The sequence below is a fragment of the Lottia gigantea genome (assembly GCF_000327385.1).
Source record: "Lottia gigantea unplaced genomic scaffold LOTGIsca_69, whole genome shotgun sequence".
NCBI classification, from domain to species: Eukaryota; Metazoa; Mollusca; class Gastropoda; family Lottiidae; genus Lottia; species Lottia gigantea.
In genome coordinates, this window is record NW_008710347.1 from 267,020 (window position 1) to 279,541 (window position 12,522).

Consider the following 12,522-nt stretch of genomic DNA (forward strand, 5'->3'; position numbering starts at 1 on the left):
AAGTTGATATTTCAGAAGAAAGGAGTATAGTTGTAAAAGAAGAGTAAGTAAGAAGAAGAAGAAGGCATTTTTATCAGAAGAGTAAGGTGATGTTTCAGAAGAAGAAGGCATTTGTATCAGAAGAGTTAGTTGATTTGTCAGAAAAAGAAGAAGGCATTTGTATCAGAGTACGTAAAGAAAATAATTATAACACATGAACTGAGTTGTTTCATAGGCACATGACGATAGAATACGTTTACACTTAAATCACTTTAAGATATTTGACAGTTATTAAAACAGTTGATTATCAATTCATATTATCAAAAAACGTGATAGTATACTGTGAATCATGTGATATCTATCTATCTTACAATCTATTTTATACGGACAATGAATAAGTAAATACTACGATTCAAGTTTCCACTGACTATACCTACAATTTCAATGATTTTGTATGTTCAACTAATCCCCAAACTGTCCAAATCTATCACTTGTTGTAATTGTGGTGAAACATGACTCCAGTTTGTCACCAGTAATTGAATGTGGAGATCTCTCCAGAATTTTAACTACTACTTTATGATAAGGAAATCATTATTGGAAATTGTGAACTATCTACCCCCGACCTTAATGAATAATTCCAATAATAATTGCTTTCAGGAAATACATTTACATTTGAAATAAGTATTGCAGCAGCCATGTTCACCCCCAAATACACCCCACAGTGCAGACATGTTGGAATTTCATATAACGTATTCATACCGATGGTTCGAGTCGTCTGGTAAGTTGCAGCATCTCACATAGGTCCGACTTCTAACAACTGCGATCAACTATATGGTCCAAACAGTGACAATGGCCACTGGCAGAGACTGCGATTTTTCAGTTGCGCTTAGGTCGACTACATCCAGAAACTGATCAGATTACAGATGCCACCAATTTTTTTTTATCAACCATTACATATTAGTCGCCCTGTAATTCAGCCAAACGTAATGTCGACCACCCCTGAGCCACTCTTTTGAGGAGTGAACTTTAAAAGTATCTTGGAACCCTCGAAAATAACCCCAGAGGAAAGCTAGCGAAAAATTAAAGTTAATATCTCTTTAAAAAGCTTTCAAAATGTCCTTTATGACATAAATATGAAGAAGACAACAGAATTAATCCCTAAGGTATCGTGTGATTTGTCGTGTTAGACACCATTTTAATTTCCAGACTGGTGAGTTCTCGATTAATGATTCTCAACAAAAGATGTGGCAGATTCATCCAAACATTTAATCCATCGTCCTTAGCATAAACTAGGCAAGTATATGGTTTTATAGAAATCTTTCAACAATAAAACTCTATAGGTCTATAAAATTCATATGAATAATAATACATATTACATCCACAATTCTAAATGATCTTATTCAACTTTCATTTAATACGAATTTCAATTTTAATTTCATTTTAATCCTTTCCTAATCTCACTTTAATCCTACCATTATGGTTAATTACGGTTGCGTAAATTTTTCATGAAAATTTTGACAGATGAGAAAAGTGTAGTGTTCAAGATGCATTATAAGTAGTTTGGGTGAATTCTTTTGAAAACCTTGAAATGTTCTCTCATACATTGCGATCACTTTGTCACCCCTCTTTTTTTTTTACTTTACCCTTCCCCCGTCAAAAATACCGTCACGTTTACCCAGCTTCGTGTATGAGATACCTACGTATGGAGGAAAGGTGAAACAGTGGTAGGCCTACAGCGATTCAGCTCTACACAAGCTTTTTTCATTGTTGATAAAACGCATTGAATTTCTTATAAATTGTATTTTAAATGTTTTAAAATTTTTATGCTAATATAATGGCTATACACTTTCTATCTGATTAGTGAAGTAAGACTGCTAATCATCATAAATATGATATAATCTTCGGATGAGTAATTTTCGTATATCTTCACATCACATTAACAAAAGTAAAGGGTGATGCAAAAATCTAGTAAAATGTTATACAATATAACAAAATTCTATTGGGGTAAATGACTTAAATGAAAGGGAACTTTATTTACATCCCTCATAAAGTCAATTAATAAAATAATATGAATTTTACATTAACACCTTTTGTTGAACTTGAGTTTCTATAATGCATAATGAAACGACTGGATGTGGTCTAAAAGGAAATGATGAGACCAACTGACTTGTTTTTTAATTGCAGTCAGAAGAGTTGTTGGTCACAGAAATAAGAAAAAAAAGAAATTTTATTTGTCTTTCGGATATCATACAGTCTAAAGAAATATCAAATATATAAATATATGGCTCATGGAGTGGGACTTTTGTAAAACCTTAAATATACAACAGAGAAAGTGAAGACGATAAGCGATAAATGATAGCCTTGTTTAACACCTTTTTATAACATATAAAGGTTGACATTGACTTGTATAAATAAATTGAACTGAAATATTATGTTTCGTTGGTCCTTTACAAAGTTTAAAGGGATAAATAATCTGACTCCTGTTTTAAGGGAAAGTTACTTACCTGAATGTGTCATCTATTTAAATTTTGATAAAATAAATTTACGGCTTTGTGTCCCTTTAATGTTAACTTGAGTTGCCTGGGAAAGTGAATGATCCTATCATTTCAAGTGATTTAATTCTATATTATTTCGCATAAACATCATCTTAAGAGATTTACTTAAACGTTATCAGACAGGGATACTTCCTCCTTTTCAATAAATCCTGTTATGGATGTAAACGCACGGGCGTAGAAAAAGGGATTGGCTGTGGCCGCAGGATACATACTGGAACCATACTTCAATTTAAAAAAACTCTAACCATAAACTCTAATCTCTAAAATGATTTACAGTATTTCTTTGACATAGTATCATACTTTAATTTCTCTTTAATAGCCTATATCTCAGGTGGTACCAAGAAATATCATAGACGTTTCTTATTTAGTCCATCTGTCCGACGCCTTTCTAAGAGCGATTGCCCGTGTAGAAGTGGACATAGATTAGATAAACTAGATGAGTATTTAGATAATCGCATCTTTCAACTTTCAGAACAGATATAAAAAAAATTAGCATACTACCCATATTGTGCTAGTGGTATTAAAAATAGATCGCCTATAAATATTATGCAATTTATGATAATAAAATAATATATTCCTTCCCTCAAATATTATACGCTTTTTATGCACATGTCCATATGTACCAGCCTTCCTATAACAGATCGCCCTATACCAGAGTAGTCTCCCTGAGAAATAAATTACATTATGGTATGCCTAGACTCTATATATTTATATTTGGAAATAAAGAGATGTAAAAGTTTTATATTATTATTTTAGAACCGGTGGGCATAAGAGGATTAAAGCATATCTTCTATATACTGTACTTTCTTGGCTAATTCTTCGATAAAAAACGTAAAATGTTGGCCTCTGTCAAAGCAAGTTACATGTATTTTAAAAGGATATTGAACTTCCCCAGAATTTGAATTCGTTCGACCTTTTTTGTAAAGGCTAATACTGACACGTAAGAATCTTGATTTTAAATCTTCTGGAATCTAAATCAAGTATAGATCTTTATCAATGTAATGAATATTAGTAAGAAATGTGAACTTTAACACAATAACTGTCGAGTTGAGGTCGTGGGTAATCGTTCGACTAAAATGTTCCTTATGTCAAATACAGTTAAAGATATATTCGCCCAAAAGGGATTAATTTTTTGACTGAAGAAGATTTTTTTTGCCTCAATGGGATAAATTGTTTAATTGCAGAATTTGTATTTATTCATTTATTTCGGTCTCTGCGACAATTTGAGATGAACAAATTTGTATTTGTATCGAGAAATATCCAACCTATAAGTTGGTACTCTGGTAATCCCAGATAATCAATTTTATGCACCTTAACCTCAACTGCAAACAGTTTCTGAGATTATGGTATAGATGGTTGCAGCCAATGGCACATTGGAAATGATTAGAAGTCGATCGAAAGGGAAGCAAGTGAGGTTTTTTTGTATTTCCGTTCTAGCTTTATGAAAAACTTGAGTTAAGACACTAACAAGTTTACATTGTCAATCAAATAAAGAAAACTATTTACAATTTAACCTTTCCTACCCAAGCCTTAAACTAGCGTGTTACAAAGCAATATTTTTCATGAATGAGTCAAAGTTTTTTGTAAGAAAGTCTACTCAATAATGATTTCAAATTGCATGAGTTTAAGTTTGATGTATACATGCGATGAAATTAGTCACCCTTGTCAGAGAATTTGACTTTTTGGAATTTGTTTCGTTCAGAAAGATGAGCTGGTTTTATGGCTGTAACTGTACGGAAATTGCTTGATTTCAGAACCTCCGACTAGGAATTTCACCTTTTTCCTTTTTTCTATCAAAAGTTTATCATTTGCCTTAAAATTTGTGGTTTTCCTGATACTGTGTAATTTTCATTACAATTTGCTGAGCCGTTATAATTTACGGTGGAGTTTTGAAAAAGGCGAGTCGTCAATGTAATGTTCTAAAGGCTAAAATTTCGACCGTAAGCTGTGAACACTTAACTGACTAGCTAAGCTGAAGAATTCCGGTTTCTGTGACCAAGGTACGATTACTAATTATGTAAGATAAAAAAATTCCTGTTTCTGAAACTAAGTTATAATTGGTCGGACGGATAGTGCAGGTGCTCCTTGACTTGCAAGAGAAATGTGTGGGTTTATGAATTTTTTTTTTATATTGAAAAGTCGAAATCAGGTAACGGATATCCCATAGAGCAGTAAAATTATTTCTAGATGGCCCATGACTTATAAGGGTTATGCTTTGTTGAGATTATAAAATTAGCATTAACGGATCTTAATAAATTCACTGATACATGACGTTATACATTCCACAATATAAACTAGTCACGATTACCCCGAATCCACTATTTTGCTAATAACAATTGGTGACGGACACTTGATGGCATTGCTACTGTATGTTTTGGCATCCATTTCTGAGAGTTCGTATAGCGTATACCGTTTATATGGAATAAGACACATTCTAACATTTACTACACCATCTTCAAATCGTCTTATACCTTGACTGCAATAGCCACATTTCTTGTATCACACATGTTTGTAGCCTATATAAATGCAGCGATTTAACTGGAGTGTACGCTAGCGAATACAGCTAATCAGAGGCCTCGACAGAAACCCTGTAAACACTATAAGCCATAACGTTTCCAGTTTTTCTTTGGAGGGCTCTTATTGGCTGTATTCGCTTGTATACAATCCAATCAAATCGCTGCATTCCTTGATGCAAGAAATGTGGCTATTGTAGTCAAGGTATAAACAAACTTCGTAATATAGCTTAACATTGTGAAGATGATACTACACATAAGGAAAGAAAATGAAGGACATTAGAGTCATTTCAAGATAAATGCTGCACGCTGCCCTGTTAAAAAGAAAGTCCAAATCTATCCGTATGAGGTCGACAGCCTTGACTTTTAATGAAACAGCATAATATAATTAATGGTTTCTTAAAAACGATCTGGCGACATGATTAAGATTTAAAATTCTCTGTGTATGCATTTTGAGATACAAAATAGTATTACATTAACGTTCTTTTTAACTTCGGTTTTTACACATTATGTTAGAACACATGTTGAGTACACGGCTTGATAACTTCATGATGTCTATTGGCACCTTTTATTATGAGCAATTTATACAGGTGTCAGAAAAGACCTTCTTACACACTACATTTTCTTTTTACTTTACCAATATGCAGTTGACATGAAGGATAAAATACAGTTACAAAGAGATAAATGGCATGACAAGATTCCTGCAGAGATTTCGGGTGTACCTTTCACCTATTACCAGCTAACTTCTTTTACTATTGACTAGTCGCACCATGCTGTTATCACATTAATACAAAAAGGTTTTAAATGGTATAACAAGAGCGTTCCACTCTTATAATCGATGTTATCATTATCAAATATCCAAATAAAACTTCAACTTTATATTCAGTAGGCCCTATGTATGAAATTAATTAAAATCCAAGGAGTGCAAGTTTGTGTTATCTAGTGTATAGAAAGAAAAAAACTGAAAACACTTTCAGATCTATTAAGAATTATTAAGCATAAAATTGGTAATATATTACAGAATGTGCTTAGTCATGTGAAAATTCAGCCTTAGGGCTAAAAAAATTTCTCGAGTCTGACGAAATTCATCGCTTTTTAAAAAAACACTCTAAAAGAAATAACATGGGCAAAGCAATTTTCAAAGATGTGGAAACTTCTAATTTGTACATGTACATTGTTTTATTCAAAATCTTTACTTGGTTACCTGACCTTTTAATCATTTTACAAAACAAATACACAATTTTCACAAAATAGACATTCAAAGTTTAAAAAATTTCTAAACATAATTATACGATTGTTTAATGTAGTTGTTCCATAATGATCTAAAATGAGATCAAATTCATTAAGAATACACTCTGACTGATTTATGCATTTTTTACATTCATGGCCTAATATAATTGGGAGAGGCACGAAACTGACATACAAATCGAATCCCACTTACTTTCATGACAATGTATGGTATGGTTGACAATAGAAACATAATACATAGCTTTGGAAGAAAAGTTTGTAAATTGCAGGTTTACGCATTGTCGCATGGATAGAGAACAAAATGGAGAAAACCCTTGTTTCAAGTCTCAGAGAAACCCTGTGGTTAGCAGACCTTTTTAAGTTTGAAAAGATTAAATTTATCGTGATGAGAGTTAATATTTTGTCCACCTGATATCATGTACTAAATTTCTTACACTGTCCTCTTCCTGCAAACCTATACCTTCACCTAAAGCAGTGTTCAATAATGTTAAGTATCGCAAGTCACCTGCTTCGAGTATCATGCAAGAAAATAAGTGGGTGTATAATCTAGATTCGACTAATCGAATTCATGAAATTCAGGCCGCACTTCTATACAGCTTCTGTAACAGGAATGAAGGATGAAGTAGCACAAAAAGAATGTGCTCGCTCAAGAATTTTAGTCTAAGGGGAGTTTGAAGATGATTATTGCATCTATTTACATAATATTAGCCCTGGGTTACCTGCCAGCCAACTAATAATCGATTAGACATTTCTTTTAATGGAAATCCGTTGAATTTGGATGGTCTGGGTCTCATTTAAACGGTTCACTCAGCAGAATTTAAAGCACAAGTATACGGTTGTAATTGGTTTAAATTTGTTTTTGAATTAAAATGAGAAATTCATCAAGTGAAATGCTGTCTTATATTTCCTTTCACACAATTTGAGAAAGGATATATAATTCAATGAGTTTATAAAATGCTTTTGTTATCATTGTAACTATATACTAGGTAAATGTATAAACGTCTAAGTTTCTAGAAAAATAAAAATATACATGGTGTTTTCTGACGCATATATATAGACTCTCATACAGGACTGGGGAAAGGCATTTGATGCGAAATTGAGTAGTTTTCTGTAACCAGAAAGAAGCTCGTTGGTTGTGCGTAAAGTAGCAATCAGTTATATGCACCATTATGTGACACCAACATCTTTGGTACATTATTAGTAGTTTAAAGGTATACTTCCTCTGAAGTAATGAATCTTTGTTTATCTGTAAACTTACCTAGTGCCACAACTAGACAGAAGAGAACCACTCAATAATCTAATAAAACTAAATATTTGTTAATAAATACATTGTCTTATATAGAGATTCTATTCTTTAGTCCTGGCACCTGGTAAGCCCAATAGATGTATATATATAATATACACTTGTTGACCAAGTTTGGGACTTTAAATTTTATGTCCACTCTGGGATCATATTCCTTTAAGGTGTTTCACCAAAAAACTGAATAAGACAACAAAGTTGATATTTCTGTATTTTTCATTTTCAAAACAAAACAAGAAAACAATTGATATATACAAGTATAAAAAACAACAAATGTCATAGTAATGGAGACCTCATGATAGGTTTATAGTAAACACTTAACACGCAACCTAGTATTGAGTAAGTTAAATGGGTATTAGTCAAATATATATAGAATTCATTGCACACAATATAAATAGTTCCAATATATTGAGCAAAATTTGTATGGTCCCTTTCTGTAGATACTACATAAAACATTAGATATACAATATTTGAGTTTCAGAAAAATGACCAAATTTTACAGAAGTATCTTAAAAATTAGGCCTTTTATATATTTAAAGCATATACATATTAGTAAAGTATTCTTTAAATAACAGTGATGAACATTATTGCTGCCAGAAACATTTAGAAAGTAACTTCAGTTACCTCATCTAGAATAATCTGGATTGGCATTTTAGGAATCTGATTGGTCAAAATACTAAGTACAAAAAGATCTATCAACCTATCAGAATTTCAGAATTTTAGAATTTAAAATTATGATTCTTACAAAAAACAAGTTTATTTCTTCATGTTCACGGTTTTTTTCAGAATATTACACTTTGGTTGAATATGGAGACCTGTTATTTAATATAACAAACCATTTCATTTTATAATACCATATTTAAGTTATTGTTAAAGGATATTATATTTTAATTGAAAATTGTGGATTGTTTATTGATATAAAAAAACAATTTCATTTTATCCTACCATATTTCTGTTATTTTTAAGTATATAATATTTAAGTTGAAGAATTGAGACCTGTTTATTAATATAAAAATATAAAATTGGATAAACTGAAAGGACGGATATAAATCACAAAATATTCTATTTATCAATATTGAATATCCACACTATATACAATACTATGATATCAAATATCAAACACAACTATTCATAGCTGACCAACATATTACTATTAACATTAGTTTGGTTTTTAGTTTCTTTGGTTAAAACAATCAATTATTTGAAAGATTATTTTTGTGACAGTTGCTATAAATACTACTAAGTTCAAAATTAATTAATCATTGGATCTCTCAAATTATGGACAATATTCATAAACTTTGGTCAGATTGGATTTCTAATTTGTTTATAAAAAGCGAGAAAATAAAAAAGCACTCAGCAGTACAATAAAATATGGCACAAAAGTTATAAAAAATACACACTAAAAATAAATGCACAAAGTACAAAAAAATTATTAATAAGGCATGTAACTAAATTTTGTTTTGAAACAAATGATAGCTGCAAAAAAAGGAAATCAAATACAAACCACACACGCTATCAAACTTTCAAACGAATTTTGATTTGATTATGTACAAACTAAATGCAATAAGTATCCTGATGCAATAGAAAACTATATATTTTAAACAGTTGTCACAAATAAATTATATTATAATATAAAACATATTTTATCATTATGCCCTTATTGAATATTAAGATATGAATTTATATCTTAATCCAATTAAAAATTTATTACTTAACATTGCATTGTAGCACTAACAATGGACTACCGGTAAACAAACTTAACAAATTAATTTTTCAATTTTTTGAAAAGCAGAAGGAGCTTTACAATCAGTTTGATAATTATTTTGTAGTTTTTCATTCAAATCATGATTATCTATTTGTGATGAAGATACTGTAGAGTTATCATGATTATGATCAGTAGAATGTGGTGGGAGAGATTCAGATTGAGATGGTATTGATGATACTGGTGAAGAATTTAATCTTTGGTCTCTATTGACCTCACATTCTTCATTTAAATAACTAGATTCTTCTTCATCTTCTTCATTCATCATGGATTCTTCATCATCCACAATATCTTCATCCTCCATTTCATCATCATCATCATCATTTATGACATCAAGTGGAGATAGATCATCTTTCTCATCATCACTATGATTACTAGCAGTACTGTTACTATTATTAACACTATTACCAGCACTGCCTTGTTTATCATTTATAGGTTCATCATAATGAACTTGATCACTTCCACCATCAAAATCCTTCAGTGTATGTTCTAATAACATGTTAAAATCTGTTACTGAACCAGAAGGAACACAATTTCCAGTCTTCCAATGAGTTTTCAGACCACTAGCACTAATATATTTACGATTACATTGTGGACATTCATAAGGTCTTTCATTTGTATGTAGTCTACGATGAAGTTTTAAATGAACAAACTGAGTAAATTTAGCTGGACAAAGTTTACAGTGAAAAGGTTTCTCTCCACTATGTAATCTCATATGTGTCTTTAAGTTACTTGTTGAACTAAAGCGTTTGTAACAAACCATACATTCATGAGGTTTCTCTCCTGTATGAACTAAGTTATGTTTCTGAAGATGAGCTAATTGGGTGAATCCTTTACCACAAGTCTGAAAAATAGAGAAAATAATATATTAATACAACAGATATCTTTTGATGAATTGTTTTTTAACTTCCATGGGGTCATTTTCAGAGCGACTCAAAAGATTTGAATCAAAAATCATTCTTGAAATTGTTCATATTTAAAATATCATACAACCAATCAAATTCTATCAATTGACAATTAAAATATATTTACCTGGCAAACAAAAGGTCGCTCTCCAGTATGGGTTCTTAAATGCACTTTCAAATTAGAGAGCTGTCCAAACGTTTTGTAGCACACATTACATTCATAATGCATTTTACCATCTTTCTTGCGTAGTGGAAACGGAAGAGTTCTAAATCCTCTCATATAACTATTCTGGTCATGTTTGGATTTATTTGAGACACTGGATTCAGGATTCAAGCTATGTTTGTAGGTTGATATTAATGGTGTTGGTGGTGATGAAGGGAAGATCGGAGGTGGAGGTGGTGGAAACATGGACCAGGATGATATGGCTGGAAACTGTGGAAATGGATATAATGGACTGAATGGATAGAATCCTGTTAATGCTGGAGACGGATAGAACAAAGGATTTGAACTGAGTTTTGAGGAGGGATCTTCTGTTTTAATCTGTGATAATGGTGTTGATGGATAGAAAGGTGATCTATCAAATAATAAATTATTAGGTAGAAATGGATTATGTTTAAATGGTAGTGGAGGTAATGCTGGTAGTTGGTCTGATTTCTCTAAATGATGTTTATTTATTTTATTTGGTGGAGACGGTAATCTTGATATCTCATCTCCTTTTAACATCTTCTCACTGATCTCTTCACCATTTTCTATCATCTTCTTTAATAATAAATTCTCTATAATACCAGAGTTTCTCTTTGGTGTACTGTGAACTGGCTTGTTATCTAATTGTTGGTGAGCTTTAGGTGGACTCTGTAACTGAACAGGACTATGACTGGTATTGTGTTTTGGTAAAAAAGGTGAATGATCAGTTGGTGAAAAGGGTTTGATATCTGATAGTTTGGATTTATCCAGTTGACTTTCATCACTAGAAGGACTGACATCGCGACGATGTAAACTATAATCTATAACGTGACTATCATCTGTATTATGCTGTTTATTTGGTTTAGGTAGGGATGGTAATGGTAACTTTGGTAACCCCAATGGATCTGAGAAACAGGAACGACTGGAGTTTGGTAATGGTAAGACTTGTTGAGGTATTGATCCATTAAATAATTGCCGTTCTGAAAAAATAGACAGAATAACCAATTTACACAATTTGAAAAAAAAAATCTTCCATTGCAGCTGTTTTGATTAACCACCATAAATGTCAAAATAATTTCAATATAGCAACCAATTTCATCAAAGCTTCTTCAATTTTAAACAAAGTTTCACTTTAAGAATTTATTTAACCCTATCCTGTTAGTTGAAGACCAAAGACCAAGCAATATTCATTTAAACCTTTTTATAATAGTAACATGAAGCTATTATAAAACTTATGTAAATATGTGATGTATCTTATTATGACCATCTATAAATAATAATATTATTATGAAAATCCAAAATAAATATTTTTACCTCTTAAAAACATGATTTGTAGTAAAGAATGAGACATAATCCACAAGATAGTTCACAAGTCAAAGTGTATGTATATTAACTTTCTACTGTATCAATATTTTGTAACATCCTAACTGAAGTATCATTCACGTTAGAGACGTTAAACACTTTCTAACAAATATGTCTAAACAAGTAATTTAACATGTGAATTTGAATGACACCCCCTAGGGAGAAAGATGTCTTCTCATCATTGTACACAAATTGTTAACAATAGAAATATCATTAGAATATTGTCAGAATATCAAATGAGATGCGTGAGATTTACTCTATGGTGTGGTCAAGATAAAAACAGCCAATAACTGACCAGAACATGAATGAAGACAGCTGGCCAATCAGAATTGATTTACACCTGGACATTATACACATCTTTAAAGAATAGTCAAATACTATAATTGATTATAACACGGCCATTTTCCTCTTCACTTAACGACAGTCACACTACCTCAAGTGTTTTATTGTTATTTTATGTCAGAATGATTGTTTTCTAGTATTGTTGTGCGTATGGTTTCAAGGGTCAAAAGCTGAAATGTTATTGCACTAGACTCTTATATACTTGTAAGCATGATTAGAAACAATTTCCTGCTTAAAGAGTCTAATTACTTTAGAAGGTTATTACACTTCTTAGTGACTCTCATAAACACTACCAATATGGCCATTTGACCATACTTTATTTAAAAGGGACATGAACCTTTTTTACAACTCAAGGTTGACAATTTGCATTTT

The 12,522-nt window shown here is 31.5% G+C and overlaps 1 protein-coding gene across 1 annotated transcript; it reads right to left on the minus strand.

Annotated features, from left to right (window-relative positions):
* Positions 1-9,889: 9,889 nt before the first annotated feature.
* Positions 9,890-10,509, minus strand: LOTGIDRAFT_86198 (hypothetical protein; the record flags this gene model as incomplete). Its single annotated transcript, XM_009065243.1, has 2 exons — positions 9,890-10,201; positions 10,390-10,509. Coding segments are annotated over 2 exons (432 nt in total), but the record flags the coding sequence as incomplete, so codon positions are not given.
* Between the last annotated feature and the right edge of the window lie 2,013 nt (positions 10,510-12,522).